The sequence below is a fragment of the Puma concolor genome, chromosome B1 (assembly GCF_028749965.1).
Source record: "Puma concolor isolate L17-30 chromosome B1, mPumCon1.1.hap2, whole genome shotgun sequence".
Taxonomy (NCBI): domain Eukaryota; kingdom Metazoa; phylum Chordata; class Mammalia; order Carnivora; family Felidae; genus Puma; species Puma concolor.
The window spans coordinates 173,114,945-173,141,521 of record NC_141670.1 but is presented as its reverse complement, the minus strand read 5'-3'; the positions used below and the strand labels follow the sequence as shown (position 1 = coordinate 173,141,521).

At 40.6% G+C, this 26,577-nt stretch overlaps 1 protein-coding gene across 10 annotated transcripts in view; it reads right to left on the bottom strand.

Moving 5' to 3' along the window:
- APBB2 (amyloid beta precursor protein binding family B member 2) overlaps positions 1 to 26,577 on the bottom strand; it is a 384,721-nt gene that overhangs the window by 196,926 nt on the left and 161,218 nt on the right. For 2 of the 10 annotated variants that reach the window (XM_086705183.1, XM_086705184.1), the window contains one exon: positions 8,251 to 8,319. The exons of the other annotated variants lie outside the window; for them this stretch is intronic. In XM_086705183.1, coding sequence (XP_086561309.1) covers positions 8,251 to 8,269 — 19 coding nt within the window. In that variant the 5' untranslated portion in view covers positions 8,270 to 8,319. The remainder of the gene's footprint in view (positions 1 to 8,250; positions 8,320 to 26,577) is intronic. 10 annotated transcript variants of the gene reach the window in all.

Here is a 26,577-nt window from a genome sequence, read left to right as displayed (position 1 = left end):
CTCCCTGCCCCTCCCCCAGTCTTGTGCTCACGTGTGTGTGCAACTCTCACCTCTCTCTCACACAATAAATAAACAAACAAACAAACAAACAAACTTTGTTAAAAAAAGACTAAGCCCACCCCTAAAGACACCCTCAAAGGCCGTGATTCAATCAGTCTGGGAATGGGCACAGTGGGGATAATAAAATGTTCTCTGGGTGACTCCAATGTATGGCCAAGGCTTAGAACCACTGGAACAAGGAAGTGAGAGACTTGGAAGAAAAAGATGACATATATCCAAGCTAATGATTTCAGAGGCACTTGAAACACTCTGGTCACGCCCGCCACGTTCCTTGTCCTTGCACACATTCTCGGCATCCTTCCCTCCTGTCTGGAAAAATTCTACTTTACCTTTAAGATTCAAGGTAGCTATCACCTATTTGTGAAGCATCTTCTTGCTCCTCCAGGCAGATTCAAGGGCTCCTTCTCCTACACTCCCAAACCCTCATCAACTTGTCTCTATATAGCATCATCCACCCTGCTTTAGACTTCCAGCAAGCAGAACAGCAGTGTAGTACACAGTAGGTACTCATTAGAAGTTTATGGAATCATCGAATAAAATGAAAAAAACAAAAAAACCCCAAAAAACAACCAAGTGTTTTGTTAACATCTCAAGAAATGTTTACATTAGAAGCCTATCTTTACTCAAGCTTTTATCCCATGTAACAGCTAAGCATGATTTAAAATAAAATCTTTTAGGGGCACCTGGGCAGCTCCGTCACTTGAGTCCAACTCTTGATTTCAGCTCAGGTCATGATCTCACAGTTGGTGAGATCAAGCCCCGTGTCGGGCTCTGTGCTGACAGTGCAGAGCCTGCTTGGGATTCTGTCTCCCTCTCTCTGACCCTCCCCTGCTCACTCCCTATCTCGCTCTCAAAATAAATGAATGAATAAATGAATGAATGAATCTTAAAATAAAATATTTCAATATTCTATCCAGACCAACTTATTTTGCTCCTCAGTCTTGGCTCAAGAAAATTCGTGCTCAATTCTGCTGTAACTCTCTAAAGAAGAAAAGGCTATTTAGAGTCAAAAGTCTGTTTTGTGACCCAGAACAGACTGGTATACTTCTCTGCCAGACATGATTTCTCATCAGCTGTCATCCTACTAGCTCAAAGTTGTACGTGCTTTGGTCTGAACAGCATTCAGGCCCAGCTGAGGCTCTCGTGCACACAGCACAGCGCTCCGGTCACCACTGTGACCCCCGCTACCTATTTCCGGGCCTTCCTCTGTTTCCTCTCTTCCTCGTATTTACCACCTGCATCAGTAGTAACAATGAACAGAAGAGAATCACGTATGATGGGAAACAGCAACACGATAGTAATATAAATGTTAAAAATTATGGAGAAATACTAGCTCTCTGTGGATATAAACGTGAAAAGATGACTATGTTCCTCTTCCATCCTAGGACCACTCTCTCACACCTACCTTTTGCTCCATCTGTTCTACATGTAGGACATTTTAGCCTGCTTTCCCCGATACTAATACTATATTGAGACTCAAAAGTCAGTGCCATTCAAGGCACTTCCATTTATCTTTGCCTGATTTTACTATAGATTCGAGATCAAAAACTAAGTTGTCTAATATTCCCTTTAATTTGGGGGGGGGGGGGTGGTGTGTGGACGGAGTTAAATCCACCAACACATGGGCTAGGCCCTAAGTGAGGATTCAAGACATTGCTACTCCACATTTTCCAGACTGGAAACACTGAAACAGCCCTCCATGAGTTTCTTACCTACTGAATTCTGCCCATTTTCCTGGAAGTGTTTCTCCAGGAAATCGGGTTTCCCCTTCCCACCTCCTCCACACCTGCTTTCAGGCCCTCATCATCACTTATCGGTTCCTTCTAAATCTCTAAGCATAACGGCTCTGCAGTCTACTCGGACACATTTTGCCCTGTATCATTCTAAGAACAAACTGATCACATAGCCCTCCTGCTTAAAAACATCTACTGGCTCCCTATGGTCAAATTCAGCTCACTCTACACAAGCCACCTCAAATTCTCCTACGCTGGTCTCAAATCTGCCCTTCCAGTCCCATCTCTTGCCACCGCACCTCCCCCGTTTTCTACACCACAGCCACCATCTACCTTCCTGACAATGCCAACCCCTTCTCAAGTTCCCCCTCTGCACAGAGTCTGTTTCCTCTGCCCTGGAATGTTCTTTGTCCTCCTCTCTCCCAGCCCCACCCTAGACCCCCGCCTGAAAGCTCCTTTATAAATCCTTCAAAACACGGCTCCTTTAGCCTTTCTCTGATTCCTATGCACAATGATGGCTGCCCTCCCTCTGTGCTAGCAATGTAACAGGCTGTTCGTATCAGTACTCCTATTCTATACTGTAAATGTCAACTGAGATGTCTATCTCTCCTTCTAAACTGTAAGTTCCCTGAGGGTGGTGACTGTTTTGTTCATTTTTTAGGATAGTTTTATTGAGATATAATTTACATGTCACAAAGCTCACTTTTAATGTACAATTCAGGGGTGTTTAGCAAATTCACAGAGTTGTACATACATCACTACAATCTAATGGCAGAATTCTGTTATCAGCCCAAAAAGAAACCCTCCACTCAGCAGTCACCCTCTATTTCTCCCCGCCCCCCCCGACCCCCTCCCAGGCCCCAGCCCCTGGCAACCACTAACTCTACTTTCTGTCCTTATAGCCTTGCCTCTTCTAGACAGTTCACATAAACAGAATATGACACGTGGTCTTTTGTGACTGGCTTTCCTCACTTAGCGTGTCGGGGTTCATCCATGTTGTAGTATGTATCACTGCTTTATTCCTTTTTATGGCCAAATCATAATCCATTGTATCAACAGACCACATTTCATTTATCTATTTACCAGTTAACGAACATTTGGGTTGTTTCTACATTTTAGCTATTACAAATAATGCTGCTACAAACATTCATGTGCAAGCTTTTGTGTGAACATATGTTTTTAATTCTTCTGGGTGTACATTCAGGAGCAGAACGGCCAATTATATTTATATTATATTGCTGGTTATATAATGAAATACACTTGACCTTTGAGGATTTGTAGACTGCTGTCCAAAGTAGCTGCACCAGTTTACATTCCCATCAGCAGTGTATGAAGGTTCCAATTTCTCCACAACCTCCCCAACACTCATTTTTGTGTCTTTCTTAAGATGGCCATCCAAGTAGGTATGAAGTGGCACCTCACTGTCGTTTTGCTTTGCATCTCCCTTTCCTTTTTAAATTTTCCGAACCTCCAGTACCTTTCGCAAAACCTGGCATGTAAGAGTACTCAATAAATGTCTGATTCATTAACCCATTCACCCATTCGTTAACTAAATATCCATCAAGCATCTGCTATGTGCAAGTTGCTCTTCTCAAGGCCACGAACATTACAGTGCACGACATAAGCAAAATGAATGAGGACTGGATAAGCAAATGCCAGTAACCCTGAGACTCTTCAGTACAGAAGTGGTTCTGCTTCTCCTGGATTTCTGGTGGTTGGACGGGGCCCCAAGACTTTGCCATCACTTCTACATCTATTCATCATGCTGTTATGAAGCTCCACATCAATTCAGGAGGATCATTTCCTGTTCTAGAGCTAGGTGTAAGCTGAGTTCAGAGTGTGACAAGAGCTAATATTATTACTGCCATCGCTCTGCATCCACATGGAGAAACATCTGTTATAGACTGGCATGGATGTCTCCTTATCTGGTACCAGCCCCACAATTTTTCTTGGGGAATCAACCTTTCTACATGCTAATTCCTTCATTAAACAGAACTTCTGGTGTGCATGACCATGCAGTAGATACGGTTCTAACTGCTAAGGTTACAGCAGCGAGCAAACCTGACAAAATAAAAACACCTACTTTCATGCAGCTTAGGTCCTACGGGTTCAGCCCACGTGTTTCAGGCAGAGATAACGCTGCCCCATACTTCGTGGAGGGCACGGCCCAGGCCCAGCCAGTCAGAGTAGCAAATCCCCATGGCTATGGTGACTGGCTCAAGGAAAAGCATGCGACCCACACAAAGCTAATCCTAAAACTGTTGCCGGAATGATCAGAGGAGGGGTGCTCTTTTTCTTGAACTGGAAGATATAAGTCTAGAACTTCAAGGGGTCACCATGAAGAGGCAAACTGAGTTAGCATGAACTTAACAAATGAGCAAGCAGATCCGTAAGATGGAGAGAAAGGGGGAAGCTCTAACGACAGTGTTGGAATCCCTAAAACGAGACATACTTGAAACATGATGCCTCTAGACTTCTCGGGAATTAAAATCAATCGATTGGAGTATGTGTGCTTAAACCACTTTAAACTGGCCTTCTCCTTTTAGGAATTCAAAAAAAAAAAAACCACCTTAGTTAATTAACAGAGTATTTTTTATGAGACCTAAAAAAAATTAGGTAAGCCAGCGTTACTCAAATTCCACGATTAACAAAGCTTTCCTGAACCCCAGAGTCACAAAGATCCCAGCACGGAGATGTAACCCCATAACTTGGATGACGTCCTAATTCAAACTCATGCTGGAATCTGTACTTAAGCCTACCCGCTCTGCTTTCTCTTTTCTGAGACCTCTAAGCATCTGTCAAAGAAAAATTTTGTCAGTAATGACAGGAAACTCCTCTCCGTAACCTGCCGCTCTCCCTCTGCTCCCATGACACGCTTATAAAATTGGAAATTGACAAATGGGCCCCAGGAAACCCAATGTTGGCCCTGCTCTTCAGTGAAACTTCACAGCTTCTTCATCTTTCTGCTACACAATTTTATTTCCACTGAGGAGTTAACAGCAATACTTCTACCCTGAGGAATGTTGCCTTTTGAACTAGACTTCTAAGTAGTAAGGAAATGAAATAACTCAGATTTTTTTTTCTTTTAGGAAGGAGAGGCAAAATAAAGCTGGTTTCCTGAAATTACTCATGAAAGTAAACTCCCAATGTGACAAAAATGATAAGAACCTCTCTATGAACAAAAGAGGTAAAGGTTATATGAGGAGGCAGCTTGGGTCATGGAGGCAGGGAGATCACAGGATTAGAACCTTGGAAGTTTCTAAAGCCAAAGGAGCAGCTTCCCACAGCTGATTCACAGGGCAGCTTCCCCGGGCTCCTAGGATAAAAGGAAGATTTCAACAGCCAGGTATTACCCACCTAAAAGTTTCCCATGCCCACTCAACTTAATTGCCTGAGGACTCACTTTGTTAAAAATCCCCAGTGGAACTGAGGAGACTCAAGAGAGATGTACCAGATACATTTCTTCAAGAAACTCAGTCAGGGGTGCCTGGGTAGCTCAGTCGGTTGAGCAACTGACTTCAGCTCAGGTCATGATCTCATGGCTCGTGGGTTTGAGACCCATGTCGGGCTCTGTGCTGACAGCTCGGAGCCTGGTGCCTGCTTCAGATTCTGTGTCTCCCTCTGTCTCTGCCCCTCCCCAACTTGTGCTCTGTCTCTCTCTCTCTCTCTCTCTCAAAAATAAACATTAAAAAAAATTTTTTTTTAAAAGTCAGAATAGGCAATGAGAAGATAAAGTTATTAAACAGACTCACAATGGCTAAAGTAGGCAGAGAGACGTATGAGAAAAAGGTATTTGCACAGGAAAGAGGTTAAAGGAAGGTACTCTCCAAAACAATCACAGCTAAGCTGGGTCTTAAACAGTAGGTAGGAGTCCGGCAGTGGATCAAGGTGAGAAAGGCACTGCAGATGAGGGAAAACCTGGCATTCCAATATCACCGCTGGCAAATGTGAAGATTAGTCATTTTGGAAACACAAATCAGAATGTGTATTCAAATAAGAATTATGACCTTCAAAGCAGCCACACTGAGACAGTATATGCTTATCCCAAGGATATTTTTCCTTCTCAATTTCTAAACCATTTTCATTGTTTAGAAAAGCCCAACGTCTTTGGAAGATTAATGTATTTTGTAAATATAGCTCTAGACTTTTATGACCAACTCTGATGAATGTGGTCAATGATCACGCTTAGGAATACTGGTTTAGGTGGGAAAAAGCAGGTGAGTGATAAAGTAATGACCCAGGAACTGAAAAGCTGGGCCTCAAGTCAATTCCAACAGGGAGCATGATACAATGGCAGACTCCTTGACTATGCCGCCAGCTGAGACCTCCTGGGAAGGTACTCCTGAGTTGAATCTTGAAGGTTCAACAGGGATTCTTCCAGGCAGATAATGGCGTATGTTCTGGGGTATATTTATTTTTTAAAAGGTTCCTTGTTGGGGCACCTGGGTGGCTCAGTCAGTTAAGCATCCGACTTTGGCTCAGGTCACGATCTCACGGTTCGTGGAATCGAGCCTGTGTTGGGCTCTGCGCTGGCAGTGTGAAACCTGCTCGGATTCTCTCTCCCTTTCTCTCTCTCTGTACCCCTCCCCCAAGTTGTGCACGCTCTCTCTGAAAATAAATAAACATTAAAAAAAAAAAAAAAAAAAAAAGATTCCCTCTAGTCATAGCTCCCAGGAGTCAGGAAATGGGATGGAAGGCTACCTTATCCCAGTTATTGGTCCAGATCTTCCCAAATTAGCTGCCATCTGAATTTTCAAGTAAAAAAATGACTGGAATCTATACTCCACTGAAATAAGAATACTGCTTTCCTTGTAAAACGTGTCGCATCCTATACCATTGCATGATAGTAGTAGCTGTCATTAAAAAACCGTGCTGGGTAACAGGGTCATTATGTCTTATATAATTACCGATGAATAAAAGCAATTTGAGTACCCTTAGGAAGAATGAATACACTAGCATAATAAAATATAAGTGACAATTAGAAATTCCTAGAAGTTATTTGATTAGTTTACTTCCATCTAGAAGAAAACACATCATTTTATATACTTGCTAGCTTTGTTCTTACAGTTTCCATACTGAGCCTACGTTGCAATGCATAAAAAGATTTTAAATATTGAAGAAGTCCTAGAAGGATCATTCTCAATAATTTAAACTGTATTTTTTTAAAAGGACACATGTATTTGCCATGATTTTCCAAAATTAATATGCCTATTCAAACATGTATTTACAAGAAAATCTACTCCCTGCCCCTAAATTATCACAGGGTGATTAGATGGCCTCTAAAAATTAGCTGTGACTTCCTAATTTTCCTGTGTGAATTTAGGTTTTTGACTGTTTTGTATAAAAAGGATACTACCTGTCACTCATACACCTCTACTGAGCTTAGTGTTTATTCTATTATGTTTTATTTTAGTTCTCTGTTGAAACAGAACATGCAGTGTTATGTAAGAGAGAAAACAGCTCGGATGTACATAAGGAGTTTAACTACAGAACTGAGGGACTTTAATAGCTATTTGTCCATAATTTAAATCTACTTACTTAAAAACTCAGAATTTACAGAGTGGTTTGTATCCTAACAAATATGGATTCTGTCAGATTCATCTTTCACTTGCAATCCTATCCTATGTTTAATTCAAACTGTTATCGAGAGGCATCTGGGTGGCTCAGTCGGTTAAGCGTCCGACTTCGGCTCAGGTCATGATCTCACAGTTTGTGGGTTTGAGCCCTGCGTTGGGCTCTGTGCTGACAGCTCAGAACCTGGAGCCTGCTTCAGATTTTGTGTCTCCCTCTCTCTGCCCTCCCCTGCTTGTGCTCTGTCTCTCTCTCTCTCTCTCTAAAAAAAATAAACAAACACTAAAAAAAAAAAAGACAAAATGTTATTGGAATTGCTTCTTCCTTATTATACTACTGTGAGGCTAAGAATTAAATCCCACACCACACTGTGTGTGGACTAGCATCCACCATGACACAAAGAAACGGATATAAAATAAAATTATGGTGGTTTTCTTAAGGCCTGAATTTAATTAGCATAGATCAAGGAGAATACTGAATCGGGGAGCTCTATTCTAGACAAACCCAACAATGGCCAAGATGCTGTTTATGGAGACTCACCACCGACACTTCATTGTTCATACGTAACTGTTCACAGGCTATCAAGTACAATGCTAGATGGCAAAATTTGACATAGTTTTAGTTTCCTGTTATAATCAACTAAAATATTTTTACATTATGCTATTACTAGAGTCATGCAATTATTACACGAATACAGGTAGGTCCAATTGATTCTTCTATCTTATTTTAACGATCCACTTTTCCACTACATGAGTGAACAGTAAAAAGCAAATGTCATTTTAGCAAACCATGTTTAACATCAAAACAACCGTCTATCATAGATATTTGTTAAAATTTTAATATTCAACTGCTTCTCTGCATTGAAAAACGTGAAAGTGTGTCTGACCTGGAAGTACTTCTGACATGGATCACTGGACGCCAGCAGTGGAGCAGGAAATAGGTTATAATTTGAAATCTGAAAAGAGGGATCATTTGAGAAATTAAAACCCAAATAACAAAGCATAAAAGAAAAAAAAGCATAGCATTGAAAATTCTTCCAAAAGCTGTCAAAAATGTTAATTTTTGGCAGATAATATCAAAATTTGTGTTTATTTATAGTTGATCACAACACATTTGACTGAAATTTGAATTTCTGCTTAACCACATTTTCCGTGAACATTTCTTGAGATTTTTTTTTCCATGCCAGGCTAGAGTTATCATCTATCTATCTATCTATCTACGTGTCTCAACTTTCCAATGCTTTTTCTCATTAAAAACACACAATTCAGAAGGCAGTAAGGAAAAAAGTAGTACATTTCACCACATAAGAATCTAAACATTTTGTTTGGGAATAAAAAATGACTATAAACACAACAGAGACAAAAAAAAAAAAACTGAAAAAAAAATAATACTATGACTAAAAGGGCTAATTTCGTTTATACAGAAAGATCACCTTGAAATTATTAAGAAAAACATAAACAAGCCTATAGGAAAATAAGCAAAGGACAGGACAAGTCCCCAGAGAAACACAAATATCCAATGAACACATAAATAACTAACGTCACTCAAAAGTAAAGAAAATGCACATTTAAATAACAAGGACTAATTGGTTTTCCTCTACTGGCCTACAAAGATTAACAAGCTTGATAACACATAACCTAAAACAACAACACTGGAAAAAGGAATTTTCAAAACTTGCCAATGGGATTAAAATCTGGCAAAACTTTTTGAAGGGCCATTTAGAAATATCTGAGCAAATTTAAAATGCATGGACCCCACTGTACAGTAACTGCATTTTTGAGAATTTATTTTACAGATAAACTTACATGGACTCTTGTTCTAAAAGCAAAAGATCAGTAACTAACTGTTCTTCAGTGGACATCTGGTTCATTAAATTATGATACATCCGTACAACAGAGTACCGTGCCGCTATTAGGAAAAACAAAGTGGATCGACATGAACGGATATGAAAGGGTCTCAAGAAATATCACTATGAGATGAATAACATGTGCAGCAGGGCAAAATCGCATTTGAGTAAAAATCTGAAAAGCATATACATATATATATGCAAGTAAATACATACATACATACACACATTACACACACACACACACACACACACACACACACAAGCATCTACACAGAAAATTTCTTAAAGGAATAAAAAAAGAACTAGACACAGTGGTAAATTGCCAGTTTACCAAATTAGATACATAATAAGGAAAACTGAAAACAGACCTTGTTTTCAATGAGCTGCTATCAGGAATATCACTTGGAATGATAATCTATTATATTAATTCAAATGAAAATACTGTAAGATTCCATTTATATACAGTACAAAAACAGGAAAAACTTATCTATGTCAGGACAGTGGTTTACCCTGGAGGGCAGGAAAAAAGAAGAAGCAGGAGGGCAGCTTCTGGGACGTTATGATACCAAGCGCTGTTTCTTGATCTGGATAATGGAAGCTCACCAAGCTCTACCCTCACGTGCAGAATTCTGTATGCTCATTATAGTTCTGTGAGATGTTTCGTGAAAAAGTCAAATGCTGGCGGTTTTCTAAAGCATTATTCAAATTGTACAACTTTATATTGTGAAGACTAAAGTCTATTCTAACCTTTCCAAACTAGTAACCTTTAATGGGCATTACCCCCAACTTTATGATTCAGATAATGACCTGACAACTTGGTCTACTGACCCACAATACATTTTTAATTATATTTCCACATATTGTGTGTAAGGCTCATTACTCTGGTATAATTAAAAGGGTGGGTTTATTTTAAATTGTCCTGAAACAGCAAAACATGCTGCCTTTATGTACCTTTGCTTTTGTCCTATGCCTTTCTCAGCTCCTGAAAAGTATTTTACAATTTTCTTTTTTTTTTCAAGTTTTTGTCTTCAGTGCACCTTAAGTTATAAGTAGAGACAGATGTGAAGTGACAGCTATTTTAAGAAAATGAATATCAATAAACAGAGAGAAAGCTAAGAAGAGGCATACTTAGAGGAGTAAAAAGGCTTGGACAAACACTAAGAATCTGCATACTTTTCAGTGCATCTAATCTTTAAAATAAAAAAAATATTCCTTCTTCCCAACTTGAAACAAACTTCAACTTCTATAAAGGTATGAACTGACATTCAGATAATCACTTCATATTTTAAATGGTCCTATGCTATTATTATCTGACCAACATTTATTCCATATGTGCATGGGTTATGCTAGGAGCAGGGGATACTTCAGTGACGAAAACACCATTCCCCACTCTCATGGAACTTATAGACAGACCAGTCAGGAAGATGGACATTAATCACAAAATTATTCATATTGGTGTATAAGAAAAAGAATATTAGGCTGGAGAATCAGGACACAGTTACCCGAGAAAGTATAATTTAAGTTGCAATTTGAGGACTAAACAGGATTTAGCTGAGTAAACATTATACACCTACCACATGCAAGGCATTCCCTGGCCCCAGGAATACACAAACATGCAGTTTCCCTGGGTATTTATATCCTTGATGAATAAACCTAAACTAGCAACGGTTTCCAGTGACTTTGTGGAATGGGCTAATTCTGCATAAAGAATAACCTGAGAAATATAAAAGCACTCAAGTATGATTTTTTATTTTTTTTAATTTTTATTTATTTTTGAGAGAAAGAGTGTGACTGGGGGAGGGGCAGAGAGAGAGAGGAAGACATAGAATTCAAAGCAGGCTCCAGGCTCCGTGCTGCCAGCACAAGAGCCTGACGTGGGGCTCGAACTCACAGACTGTGAGATCATGACTTGAGGCGAAGTCTGCTGCTTAACTGACTGAGCCACCCACGCACCCCAAGTATGGTTTTAAGAATAATTTGTAGCTGTGCTGTCCAACATGGTAGCCACTAGAAGCAACAGAAGTTAGTAACACTGGAAAGGTGACTAGTGCATCTAAGGGATGCCTAATTTTATTTAATTATAATTAATTTAAATCTAAACTTAGAAATTGACACTTGATTCTTCAAGGAAACTTCTTGGGTAGGTGAATCTACTTTTTCAACAATATATTTTATGAAATCTAATTCAGATCGAGTATTTCTACTGAAATTCTGCATCCCGGTTGAGTACTAGAAATGTAAAACACACTGATTTTGGAGACTTGGCATGAAAAAAAGTAAAATATCTCACTAGTAATTTTAAAATATTGATTACATGTCGAAATGATATTTTGGATATACTGAATTAAATAAAACATATTGTTAAAATTAATTTTGCCCTTATTCATTACTTATTAAAATTTTTAAAACGTATGTTTACTTTTGAGAGAGAGAGAGAGAGAGAGAGCGCGCAAGGGAGATACAGAATCCGAACCAGGCTTCAGGCTCTGAGCTGTCAGCACAGAGCCCGACGAAGGGCTCAGAACCACAAACTGCGAGATCATGACCTGAGCAGAACTTGGATGCTTAACCGACTTAGCCACCCAGGCGCCCCTTGCCCTTTTTTTTTTTTTTGGAATTGTGGTTACTAGAGAATTTCGAATTATATATATGGCTCACATTACTTTTCTGTTGGAGAAGCACTGATCTAGGGAATGCAGACAGAGTTTGAGACAATGCCCTAATCAAAATATTATTTACCTTTTCCATAAAAGCAAAGACAGGCAGAAATGTCACCTCAGCTGTAAAGCGAGGGAAGGTCTGCTAGCATTCAGAACAAGTGTCTCTGCTTCCACGAAATCACATACTGAGTTCAAAGACACCAGAGACCTGCGTAGGCCACTACAAGCTCCACGTTAAGAATACAGCTGTGATTTTATTTTTTTATTTAAGTTTATTTATTTGAGAGAGAGAGGGAGTGAGCACAAGAAGAGGGTAGGGGCAGAGAAAGGGAGAGACAGAATCCCAAGCAGGTTCCTTCTGAACTGCCAGTGCAGGGCCCAATGCGGGGCTTGAACTCGTGAACCGTGAGATCACAACCTGAGCCGAGATCAAGAGTCAGATGCCCAACCAACTGAGCCATCCAGGCGCCCCAATACAGCTGAGGTCTTAAAGCATAAAACTACGTAAGTGAAACAATCTAGTAACCAGAGTTTCCCTTTCAGCAGCGTTTTCACATGTCCCATTAATGAAAATCCGTAACACTCATATGCTTTGTGATAATGCCACGAAAGCCCAAAAAATGTCCAAAAGGACCACAGAAGAACGTCCCGAAGCAGAAATCATGGAAGCACTATTAAACAAATGAATAAGTATATAAGTTAAATACCCACTTGTATTTGGTTCAGTATGAGATTATATGCTTTTTTCCCATGGGATATAAATAAATAAATTCAAATTTATATATATACCTCACCTTTTCCTATCATAACAATCCCAACCTCAATGTCTTCATTTTTGTCAATATAATACGCCCCTGACCAAGAATGCCATCCCTCACACTAATCATGCCCTTAATGTGTTCCACTTGTGTTACTGATTATTCTTTTTATTTGTGATACTGTGTTTGTAATTTAGAATAAAAACTTTTCCCCCTTATTTTTATTGTATATTTTATCTTTTCTTAATTACACACTGTACCTATCAGGTTTCCAGTCGGGAAGAGATGATACAATCAAACTGAATAACCTGAGGTGGGTTTAATTTAGGTACTATTCAAAAAAGGTCGGCAGGGTAGGAAAACCATAAGGGGTAATGCAGACTCCAGAAGCAGCAAGAGCAAGTTACCATCCTTGGTCTGAGGGATGAGAAAACTGTGGGCAGAGAGGGCACTGCCCAACACAACTACTATCTGCAATGGGGGAGTCCCAGCCAGCTTTCAGCAACCCTGAATAAAACTGGGATCTTTTCCTGCTCTCACTGCCTGATCTTTTTAACTGTAAGGTTGAGAAACTATTCCCAAGTAAGCTAAAGTTATGTGTAATACTTCTTTTTCCAAGAAAAAAATGAAAACTTCCTTGTGGTCATCCATTTAGATACCGCTTAAGTATTGCATCCTTGATAAAATTTTCTTTGAACTGCCTAATTGTTTTTTTTAATGCTTATTTATTTATTTGGTGGGGGGCAGAGAGAGAGGGGGAGAATCCCAACCCAACCTCTAGAATAAAGTTCTTTTAACCCTTGACAATCTAATACCCAATTGATTCTAGAACCTCTCAGTTACTTAAATCCTGCATTGCCTTCAAAGAGTTACTTTCCTGAAAACTCTAACCCAGTGTAATCTGATCAGAAACAATCCCTTGCTATAACAAGTTATTTTGTAAGGTCCCTTTACTATCTTGAAGTGGAATTCATAGATAAGTAGACTATATATACACATGAATTCCAGAAAAGGAGAAATAAAAGGAGAGATACAATTCAATAAGCAAATCTCAGGCCCAACTACACTAGCAGTCATGATCTATGGGTAGATTGCTGTGAGTGCAACAACTATAAATACAAACTGAGCCAGGCATGTGTTGTGTTGTCAACCCAGAAATCATGTTCTGCACTGCTGTCAATAACAGCAATTTCAAAACGCTGAACAACTCTAAGAAAATTCCAAAAAATGTTAAATACAAGTCATCTTACAATTAGAAGGACTTTCCACTTCTAGAATAGATAGTGTATATTAAAGCCATAAAAAATACTTTGGAACTTCTAGGCTCTTGCAATTATAAACAGCTGTTTGCCTACCTGAGTATTTGGTACAGTGTTCATACGCTTTGCAGAGTGAAATATTCTTTGTTATACAGGGTGCCCTGGTCTCCACCCAGAAATGCAAGTAGGCGGCCTCCTTCCACAGTCCCTAAGGGGCACTGTGCTGTAGACACTTCTAGCCTCCCCAGCTGTGAAAGTTATAATGTCAGCCCAGAGTTATCTCTCCACTTCCTAACTCTGACACTGAGGTCCTATATGATCTTGAACCAGTACTTCAGGTCTGAAGCACATCTTATTCAACTGCAAATTGTGGTTACCATCCATGTGACAGTTACTACGAGGATCAAATGAGATACAGCAGGTTGCCTGCCTGCTTTGCTTAGTGCCTGGCAGATATTATTTTTTCTTACACATATGACCTCTTTTCTCAACAAGGCTGTAAGCTTTCTGAAAGAAAGGGAGGTGTCCTAGGGATCTTTTCACACCCATTGTAAGTGTTCGGCAAACTTTGGTGGCCCACATCTTCTTTCTTCCCTCCCTGCCCTGTCCTGCCCTCTGTGAAAATGTTCATAAATAATAAATGGAGTCCAAGAATGGAGCGAAGAACTACAATTATAATGGGAACTTTCTTTCTGCCATTACTGAAGTCATTACTGTAACCTGCCAAGCATACGAAGGGCTGTCAAAAAACTGTCGCTTAACCCTCCCAAAAATATACAAGGTTGGATTCGTTGATAAATACTTTTAAAGTAGACATTGCACTCTAGGATGGGACCTATCTCTAAATTCATACTGATTCAATCATCCTTTAAGGTTTCAAATGTTTTTCCCTAAAGAACTTTAATCTCTATTTTCAGATCTATAATTTGGAACAGCTGCATCAGATGACTCCACAGTCGAACTCTGAAAAATCCTTTAAATTGCCTACTGCATACAATACACAGTTTCCATTAAACAACTAAAGTGTGTAAAGTTTTATGATGCATACATAATGAAGAGTATTTAGTAAGCATATGCATATGCAAAATTTTATTTTTAGTATTTTGTATTTCCACAGAGAAGTAGAGGTGTGGCATACCATATTTCACTCAATGAAAATAACTTGATTTTTTTTAAAAAGTTTTGAGATCTGATTACTAGTAACAATTTCTTGCCATCCACATACCTGGGAGCTATATTATCTACTGTTAAGAATCACTGTTCTGGAAAAGCCTAAATTCTCCACTTACATAACTTAAAATAGAAAAAAAGTTCTCAGCAATAAAGATGCCGGGACTAATCGTATCACTAATGTCCATATCTTACACAAAAACCCGTAAGGACACTGATTTGTGATTCTAGCTCTTTATCTTACTTGATTCGGTGTTCTCAGTGCCAGATTTTAAAACCAATTCCAAGAACACTATCAAAAAATATGCGCAAAAAAAACTCTGTTTCCTGGAATGTATCCCGGGGGGAAAATACCAAAATTGGAAAAGAAATACTTTTAAAACAGAATAAAGGTAGACTTTTCCATTTATGAATTACCTTTATAACTCTTAACAATAATTTTTTTAAATGAAGCAAAAGCTTTAGGATTCCTCCAAAAATATATTTGACCCCCATTTTTCACACTTCAAAGGCATGACACCCGCAGTTTAGAAATAACAGCAATATTTAATGCTTCTAAGAAGTACCAATTTAAAATATGCTGCTGGATGGCTTTGGAGGGTGGACTGCATCAATGGCCTCAATTAACACCTCTCTGTATCCTTGCCCTCTGCCCCCTAACTTTGTAGCCCCTTCCCACTGACTATGGCCTAGCTGTGTGGCTTGCTCTGGTCATTAGGAGGTTGGCAAATAGAATGATACAGAAGCTTGAAAAGCATGGCCCACTTCCAGCCCCTTGAAAAACGATTAAGATCTGTGCTACTGCCATGAGAACACATCCAGGTTGGCCTCTCGGAAGGATGCTGGAGTCTTAGGTAAGATAGATGAATCCTCTTGGCCGAGGCCATCTTAGACCGGCCTAAGCCAGCTGCCCATCAAACACGTGGAAGAGTGTTGCCAAGGCTGCATGCTGGGCCTGCAGCTAACTGCAGGACCATGAGAGAGCCCAGCAGATACCGTGAGCATCCCTCGGCCATCCTGTAGATACCAACGGCTATTGCTGAAGCTACTGAATTTTGCGGTGGTTCATCATGCAACATTACTGTGGTAATAGATAAATGATACATGAATTATACCCGCAACAGTCAAAATGAGGTAACAGGAGAGCCGTTGGGATTAAACCTCAATCAATCCAGGGGAGGTATGCTGCTGTGTGAGGATCCCACTGTGGGGAACCAAGTTCTACCCTTCCCTCCCTGGGTTACACAGGAATGTCTTGATCAATACAGACTTCATCTTTGGTCTCTCCCGTTGTTCATACACAACACACAACCATGTACACTCAGCATGTCAGAGTACCCTGTGATGGCAAATTTTAGGGATGTGTCATAAGGTCATACTGGAAGCATTATTTCTACTAGGAACAAAATCAGAAACAAAAAAATCAATAGGAAACTGAATTACATCTCTACGGTGGAGTATTATGCATTATTTAAAAGTGAGGAGGGGCACCTGGGTGGCTCAGTCGGTTGGGCATCCGACTTCGGCTCAGGTCATGATCTCGCACTCCATGAGTTCGAGCCCCGCGTCGGGCTCTGTGCTGACAGCTCGGAGCCTGGAGCCTGTTTCAGATTCTGTGTCTCCCTCTCTCTCTGACCCTCCCCCGTTCCTGCTCGGTCTCAAAAATAAATAAACGTAAAAAAATAAAAATAAAAATAAAAAAATAAAAGTGAGGATGTTCTATATATAGTTATCTAGAAAGATCTCTATTAAGTATTATTGAACAAAAAAACTAGCTATAAAACAGTGTGATGAGTATACTGGCATTACGTACACAGTACTTCTAACTTTTCTGTATGTTTGAAAATTGTCATAATGAAAAGTTAAAATAAAGGTGGCAGGCACAGTGTCATTCTTTCATAAATTTTTAAAAAAATCTTTTTGTGGTAAAATAAAACACACATTTAGAAAATTACACAAAACAAATAGTTTATTAGTTATTATAAAGAAAACACTCCTACAACTACCACCCAGCTCAAAAAAAGGACTTTTCTAGCCACCCCAGAAGGCCCTCCATGAACTTCTTCCATTCTTCCAAAAGTAAACAAACCTATCTTGACCTTATAGTAATTATTTCCTTGCTTTGCTTTATGATTTCATTACCCCACTGTATGACCTTGGTCAATATAGTCAATTCTTTCCCATTTTTAAAAATTTCATAGGTCTTTTAAGTTACATGTAATTTATGTCCCCCTCCATCTTTTTCTTTACCTTACAATTTATTCATTAAAAAACCCAGATCTGAGTAAGTCATAGCATGAAAGGTACAGCATAGGCAATACAGTCAATGGTACTGTTATAGCTCTGTATGGCGACAGATGGCAGCTAGACTTATGGTGAGCATACCGTAATAGAGAGACCTGTCAAACTGCTATGTTGTACACCGAAACTAATATAACGCTGCATGTCACCTCTACTTCAATTTTAAAAATTAAAAAAAAAAAATCAGGGCCAGATGAGCTATGGAGTTTCCACAGTATGGATTCTGCTGACTGCATACTCACGATACAAGTGAACACGTTGCACTGTCCTCTGAATTTCCTGCAAGTTGGCAGCTGGATTCAGAGGCTTGAAAAAATTGAGATTCAATCCATTTGGTGGGATGCTCTTTCATCAGGAAGCACATAATATCTGGTTTTCACCAGTTTCTAATGTTTGCAGTCATTGTCACTCACCGCTTGGATCCATTAAATAAACAGAGATTGTAAAAATGGTAATATTTTAATTCTCTCATTTCATTTTCATTTGTTGAGTGGAAAAATTTTAGGAGATTCTTCCCATCATCTACTACATGGTTATCCAGTAGTCAGTTCACATAAGAAAGGCAGGATAAATACTTAACTCTTTTCTGACTACTTTCAAGGTAACAAATTGGTGTTCCATTAACCTCAGATGGTAACCAATAATTCTTTTTTTCATATCATGAGAGGTCATGGATTTAAACATATTCACAACCCTCATTTCTGAACCTCAAATCGTCCCAGTTTTTACCACTAGGATCATCTTTAGGTTGGCTCCTGAGTCCTTCTGATGTGGCCCCAATCTTTGATAGCTTCCTTGCTACTGCCTAGGGATATTACAGGCTCATCTTCTCTTTCCCTGGTTATTTTTGGTGTTGAAAGCTCACTCTTCAGGATATTTCTTAGGAAGAGCTCATGGGAACAATATTTCCTCCCATGACTTCTTGCATGTTAATGATAGTTGGTGTTCTTTATACTTGAAGGTCAATTTTCCTAGACTTAAAAAATACAGGCTCACATCTTTTCTTTGAGTGCCGTAAATATGTTATTCCATTCTTCTTCTGGCATAAAGTGTTTCTGTCAGAAAGTCTGAGAACAACCTAATTCTGTTGTTTTTCTCTTTTTGTCTACATACCCAAAGGACCTTTTCTCTTGTTTTGGGTTTTTTTAAGGCAGTATGTTTACTAGATTATCTTGACATGGGTTGTTCTAGGTTGATATTCTAAAATACATGGTTTACTCTTTTTTTTTTTTTTTTAAGTTTACTTATTTTGAGAGAGACAGAGAGCGAGCGAGCAGGGGAGATACAGAGAAGCAGAGAGAGAATCCCAAGCAGGCTCCACACTATCAGCACAGAGCCCAATGCAGGGCTTGAACTCACTAACCATGAGATTATGACCTGAGCCGAAACCAAGAGTTGGACACTTAACCAACTAAGCCACCCAGGCACCCCGTTTCTGAATTTTTCTAATTCAGATGTATGCTGTTCTTTCTCGCCTTATATAAGTTTGAAAATAATCCTTTTACTCTCTTTTGAAATAGTATACTTTAATTTTTTAAAGCATGTCTTTTTTGGCATTCTTTCATTGTCCATAAGAATATTATTCCATTCCTTTTTTTTTTTTAATAGTGTGTTTGTATGGGATGTAATCTTGCTAGTGTTCTGTACTTCTATAAAATTTTATAAAAGTACAGAACACTAGCAAGATTACATCCCATAAACTCACTATGAAAAGAGAAAGAATAAGGAACAGAGTGATATCCTTACAATGAAACCATGCCAAAAAGACATGCTTTTAAAAATTCAAATATAATATACTATTTCAAAAGAGGGTAAAAGATTATTTTCAAATTATATAAGACATAAAAGAACTGCACATATCTGAATTAGAAACGTGTGTGTGTGTGTGTGTGTGTATATATATAATTTACATAGTCTCTCTTTTATTACCTTTCCCTCCCCTATTTGCAAAGCTCTGTGAAGGCAGGGACTACCTCTGTTTCACTCATCAGTATATTCCTAATGTCTGGCAGATGGCAGATGTTCAATAAATAGTCCATGAAGGAATGTATAGAATAGTTCACTAAAATCTTAACAGCAGTAATCTCTGGGTGGCAGGATTTAGAAAAATGTCTTCCAAATCTTTGTGTGTGTTGCTGATTTGGGTAAATTCTTTTATTTATTTTTTTTTTTTAATTTTTTTTTTCAACATTTATTTATTTTTGGGACAGAGAGAGACAGAGCATGAACGGGGGAGGGGCAGAGAGAGAGGGAGACACAGAATTGGAAGCAGGCTCCAGGCTCCGAGCCATCAGCCCAGAGCCCGATGCGGGGCTCGAACCCACGGACCGCGAGATCGTGACCTGGCTGAAGTCGGACGCTCAACTGACTGCGCCACCCAGGCGCCCCGGGTAAATTCTTTTATAATGAGTGAAGCATTTTCATATTCAGAGCAAAGAGTTATTTATTGTCAATGTGAAAGAAGGAAAGTTTGTACATGAAACTCTCTATGTACATACTATACATTGAAAGGAGGGAAGGAAAGAAGGAAGGAAGGAAGGAAAGAAGGAAGGAAAGAAGGGAGGAAGGAAAGAAGGAAGGAAAGGAGGAGTAACCCCACCTCCCCATCCCTCCCACCCCCTCACTGCATATGACTTCTATTCATAAAGGAAGCCTCTGGCGTCAGAGGTGATAAGGCTTAGTTTTACTAAGAAAGACTAGGTTTAGAGTTGGTGAAAAGAAGACAGCAACCACCCATCTGCCTTCCATGCTATATTTGACAAGATTTTACTCTGCAGCTCAGAAAACATGTTAATAGGACTTCTTGTGGTGGAGAGGAAGGGATTAAAAAAGCAAAGAACCTTGTTGTGATAGTTTGGCACTATATTGAAAATGGCACACAGTGCCTGCGATTCATGGAACAAACATAACATCTTTTCATAAAATCTGCACTCCAAGACATCCCAGATATACAACCAAGAAATGCCGATGGCAGTGACGCAAAAGCACCAAACAGAACAATCCCAAACAAGAACTGGGCCTTCATATATCTATTAGAGAAAACATAAGAGATGAACTGCCTCATAAAACAGATGGTCTTCTCCAGCTCCCCCTTTTAAAAAAAAAAAAAAAAGATAATTAAAGGAAACGAAAGAGTAAGGATCTTGTTAAATTGGCTAAGGAAAATGATTTCATTTGAAGTAGAACGTGTGAGTTTTTGGAGAAAGGATTTCAAGTTTTCCCTCGGAGCTAACACAGGTCATTTGGCAAAGCCTACCTGAGAAGGGGAAGGCCCTCCTAGGGCAAAAGCCTCCTAGACAGCAGGGAACACCCTGGCAGGCCCTATTAAGAAGCAAAGAGAAAGGCTGAGGGGTAACATGGCCTTGTTGAAAGAGCACTGGATAGGGAGTCAGGACACATGAAATCTGACTTCTCAATTCGTGAGTCCAAGGAACCTACTTCACTTAGTCCCCTTTTAATTTTTCTTAAAGAAACCCATTATTCATTCCCCTGTCCTATCTTGTCCTAAGAATAAATGAGATAATGAGAAAAATCTGTGTAACAAAGACTGCAAGTGCAAAATTGTTAGTTTATACTGGAATTTTGTTTCATTGCTAGATATAAAGTCCACTGGGCAGTACTGTTGTACGTTAAAAATCGGAGGGAAGGGAAATGAGGGTCCAGGTACTCGGAACCCAATAGAAGATGACTATGTCCACGTCTGTTCTTTAAGCTCTAAGACACTTTCTTGAGGAGAAGGAGAAGCAGATAAAAGCATACCCTGGGGCTCCTGGGTGGCTCAGTCAGATAAACGCCTAACTCCTGATCTCGGCTCAGGTCATGATCTCACAGGTCCGTGGGTTTGAGCTCCCCACTGGGCTTTGCACTGGCAGCACAGAGCCTGCTTGGGATTCTCTCTCTCCCTCGCTCTCTGCCCCTCCCCTGCTTGTACACTCTCTTTCTCTCTCTCTCTCTCAAAATAAATAAATAGTTTTTTTTAAGTATACCTCAAAACAACTCAAAATTCTATGCCAGATTCTTTTTTTTTAATGTTTACTTATTGATTTTGAGAGAGAGAGCACATGCATGCAAGCAGGAGAGGGACAGAGAGAGAGGGAGAGAGAGAATCCCAAGCACGTTCTGCACTGTCAGCACAGAGCCTGACAGAGGGCTCAAACCCACGAACCGTGAGATCAAGACCTGAGCCAAAAATCAAGAGTCGGACACTCAACTGAGTCACCCAGGCACCCCCCCGCCATGCCAGATTCTTTTTTTTTTTTTAATTTTTTTTTTAACGTTTATTTATTTTTGAGACAGAGACAGAGCATGAACGGAGGAGGGTCAGAGAGATGGAGACACAGAATCCAAAACAGGCTCCAGGCTCTGAGCTGTCAGCACAGAGCCCGACGCAGGGCTTGAACTCAAGGATCGTGAGATCATGACCTGAGCTGAAGTCGGCCACTTAACCGACTGAGCCACAGGCACCCCCTCCATGCCAGATTCTTAACTGAGACAATGATAGGAGCCAGGAGTCTCTTATGGTCTTGGCTGGGATTCATCCAAGAAAGGGCACTGCCCCCAAATGTCACCACAAATGACATAATGCCTACTGACCCTGAGTTTTTAACCAAAGCCTAGCAGATAATATTAAGCCCTGGATAATAGTAACTATTGTTGAAGGCTTCTTCTGGGCTAAATAAACATAAACAGTGTGCTCAGTGTCTCTCAGGTCTGACAAGCCCTAAGAGATAGACACCATTTTTCTCATTTTACACAGACACGGACCTAAGGCAAGGCTGAGAAACCTGCAAAACATCAGATGGCTCCGAAGCAGCAGGGCCCAGGCTCTAAATCTGGTCTGCTGATTCTAGAATCCTTAGGTTTGTATTCTACTCCACTGCCTCTCCCAGGCAGTAGAAAGAGGGATGGGACTGGTAAAGCAGAGACTCCAAAGATCCCATCTGCGGAGATTATCAATCCCTCACCCACTGGTTCCCGAAGGTGAGAGTCAAAAGCAAGCAATTAGGAAATGGCTTCTCTTCACCAACATCACAAAAGCACCACTGAACTTCCTTTTTGACCTCCCTCCTAATTACCTCTGGACCTCTTCTGTTCTCCCTGCATTCTTGAAATCCTTTCTCCTCTCTCCTTTGGACTTTGCCTGATGCTTCTCATGTCACTTCCCCAATTCGTCTTCATGAAAATCAAATCCACTCTATGTTTCCAAAAATTACCATTAAATCTCCTTTCAACACATCATGCATAGGAATCAATCCTGATTTCACTACAGTGGCATAGAGACATTTGGCAATTGTCTTAATGAAAACAATTTCATTTGTTGTTTACCAGGCATTGTCTTAAGACTTCATACATATTAACCATTTCAATTCTTATAACCACAGTGTGAGTAGGGAACTATCATTATCTCCATTTTATAGATGAAGTAACAGACAGCGAGATACTAAGTAAGTGCCTGAGGTCACACATGTAGCAGGTGGTGAAGTACTTTGTTTACAACCTCTCCGAACTTCAGTTCTCTCATCTTGAAAATAAAAATATTCACTTCACGTTGTTACCAGGCAGAAATGGAATAAACATACATAAAGCAGGTTACGACAATAACTTAGATTCCCCCTTCTTCCTCTAGCATTTCCGGGATCATGCTAAGGTACAGTCCGGAAACTTTCAATTAGATGAGAACACCGGGAGATAGGAGGAGTGCTCAGTTTCTTTCGGACGTGTGGTCTCATGTGTGAGTCACACATGGTTGTGAAGTAAGTACTACGATCCCCGTGTTACAGATGAGGGATTCCAGAACTTGAGGGCATGGACACTCTGCTGGTGACTTGAACCGGAATTCGAACCCACATGTGTATATTGTCTCTCCATCGTTTTATAAGGGGCTCGAGGACAGCCCAGCCTTCTGGCTCCCCATCTTCATCACAAAGCCACACCCAGGAGAATAGGGTTGCATAAATTCCACACGCGGCCAGTGCTGATGCGACTGCTTTACCTTTCCCGGAGAAATCAAGATGGCAAACCATACTCAAAGATAAAAATAGGTGCAGTCACATTTAATGATCTGGCACAATTTCCACCTCCTCTGATAGGAAGAAAAAGGAGGGAGGGAAGGCAAAGAAATGATGAAAGGAAGGAGAGAGGGAAAGAAGAAAATGACCCAGGCTGCGGATGATAATGAAACAAAAACCCAAAGTGGCATCTCTGTGTTGGTCTCTCGTCCACTTTCGGATTTTTTTCCACAAGAGTGTCAGCTACTGATCTTGGAACAACCTGCTGTTCCTTCTCAGCCCTTCGGCCAGGGGGCTTACAGTTACAGAGGCCTCAGAGAAGACCAGGAACGGGCCGACCAGGAACACTCTTTCCAGAAAGGCAGCCAGAGGGAAGAAACTGGCCCCTCCCTGCCCCGCAAGGCCGCCACCAGGAACAGGGCGTTCCTCTCAACACAGGATGTCCACTCACACACGCACACCGCGGTCCTCCTCTATCTCTAGCCACCGTCGGCTCTCCTCGGCTCTCCTGGTCAGTGAGGAAAGCGGAAGGCAAGAAACACTGCCAGGGAAGCCGAAACAAAGGAGGCCCCGAATGCAGGCCACACCCACCACCTTGCCTGCCCTCACACCCACCATTCTTAAACTGGAAAGAGGACAAGCCACCTTAGAATTGTCTTAAGACGGCCTTCAAAAAAACTGTTTAGACCTCCTCTGGGCCCCGCATCACAATGACAGATGAGCTCGAGGGGGTCCATAAACTCAGAAATATGTTAGGACACACTGACGTGGATCTTTTTTCCAGATGGTTTTCTCAAGTTAAGAACCATTGCACTACTTGCTCACAGTGAGAAAACAGGGCTGGGGGGAAAAAAAATCGTCACCCCCCCCCCCGCCATGAAGTCTCTTCCTCAAGCCCCCTGGTTCAGTGAGGCAGACCTCCAAGCAAGATCTCAGCCATGCTGTCCCACCCTGGCCCCCATATCCACTTGGGGTCTGGCACCAGAGATCCATGCTTAGGAGCTACAGGCATCTGAATTCTCATCCCTTCACTGCCATTATCAGCACCTAAGCCAGGGTTCTACGAACTCTCTGGGAGGCCTGTAGTCCACCTCTTGATTGCCGGTCTGCCCTCACTGCAGCCCCCTGCACACTTCTACAGATTCGTCTTCCCAAGAGAATCTGCCACCATACCTACGGCTCCAGGCCATTAAAAGTGGGACCCTAGGGGGCAAACCACTTGGGTCTGAATTCTGTCTCCATCACCTCCTATGGGTGTCTTTGGGTAAGTCACTTACCCTCTATGCCTCAGTTTCCTCAACTGTAAAATGGAGATGAGAGTACCTACATCAAAGGCTTGCTGCAGGAATCAGGTGTGTGCATGAAACACTCAGAATGGTGGTGGTATAGTCAGTGCTATGGAAGTATTAGCTATCAGCAGCATCAGCATAACTATTTTAAGAGTTCTCCAATGGCTACCAAGTAAAATCCCCATTCCATCCATAGGCTCTCAAGACCCTCCATGTACTAGCTCCAACTTGCCTCTAATCTCTGCAGACATAAGCCCTTCCTCTACCACCTGACCCCCAAAGGGGCACCAGACTGGGCTCCCCACCCTTTTACTGAACCTACTGATGTCCCATCAGTGCCTATCGAACCATCACCATATCTGAAGGATGAGCCCAAACACTGATCACACCCAAGACACTGTCATCAAGAATTCCAGTGGACATGGGGCGCCTGGGTGGCTCAGTCGGCTAAGCATCTGACTCTCGACTTCGGCTCAGGACATGATCTCACAGTTCATGATACTGAGCCCCACATCGGGCTCTGTGCTCACAGCACAGAGCCTGCTTGGGATTCTGTCCCCCTCTCTATCTGCTCCTCCCCCACTTGCTCTCTATCTCTCTCGAAAAAAATAAATTAAAAAAAATTCCAGTGGACAGTACTGAAGGTGTTAATGCATCTAGCAGGTTTTGTGGTCCTGCCCCTACCTGCCCAAGAGCCATCTTTCTGGTTTACCACAAAGAAATAACCTTTGTCCTCTCTGGGACTTCGTTTCCTAGCTGCAAAATGAGGCAGTCAGAATCGATGGCTTCCGAAGACTTATTTTAAGCTCCTTGGGGTTACAAGATGTTTCGTTGTTCCTTTGGAATAATCTTTCATTAACGAAGCAGAAGATGTATAGGTTAACCACATACATTTTAAGTTTTTGAAATGAATGACTGAAATTGTTTTAGGTCTTAGGTTCCAAGGTTATGAAAAAAACTGTAATTTTACTAGATGCTGTCTAAAATTTCTCTTTATAATTGGAGGATGCTATGACTTATAATCCTTTTTTCCTAAGAGCTTAGAAGACCATTTTTATTTTATACCTTAAATTATCTCATGATGCCTACCACAGTACCACTTCAACCTTCCACGTGGAAAACGATGCGCTGAGTTTTTGCACTAAGTCCAAGCCAGTAAAAAAGAAAACCCAAATAAATTCCCCTACCCCTATTTTCAGCAATGCAAACTTCCAGGATAAATGGTTTTCCATAAAAGTACAGAACTAGCCCCCAGATTTCTTGAAATCCCCAGGGTGGAACTTAGCCATAAAAAGTTTGAAAAGAAGTAGAAAATTTAATAATAGCATTACCCTGAAATCCAATAAAGCCTGTTGGAGCTTCACATTTTTAAGAAATCAGACTATTTATGCTATTACCCCTAGTACTGCTATAGTTTCCTACAAAGCCATAAATATACACAATGTAGTTCACCAGAACACTGACTAAGACTATCATAAAAAAGGCCATAAGGAAGATACCGGCCATGAAGCATGGTTCCATGGTACTTGCTACAGCAGGTTCGTGCAGGCTAAGTTCATTTATTTTGAAAATTACATTTCTAAGTCCACAACACATCGCTTTCAACTGTGAACAACTTTTAATGCAAGTTAGAATGTCCTTTTCAGAGGCAGTTTTCACACAAGCTAAAGGTCATACTGAATATCACAGAACAGTTACAAGGCAATCACGGCATACGGAAAAAGCTTGTAACATCTGTAACTTCTATGATCATTGCATTCAGCTTTAAGTATCAGAAAACCTAACTAACGGTGAATTCAATAAATAGGAAGTAGTTGGGAAACTCAGGGTTACTGGTGTCAGTTCAACAGGAACAATGTCAGAGCAGATAGCTCGGTGATGCTTTTGGCTTTTCCTTCGTGCTTGTTACCTCATGGTGA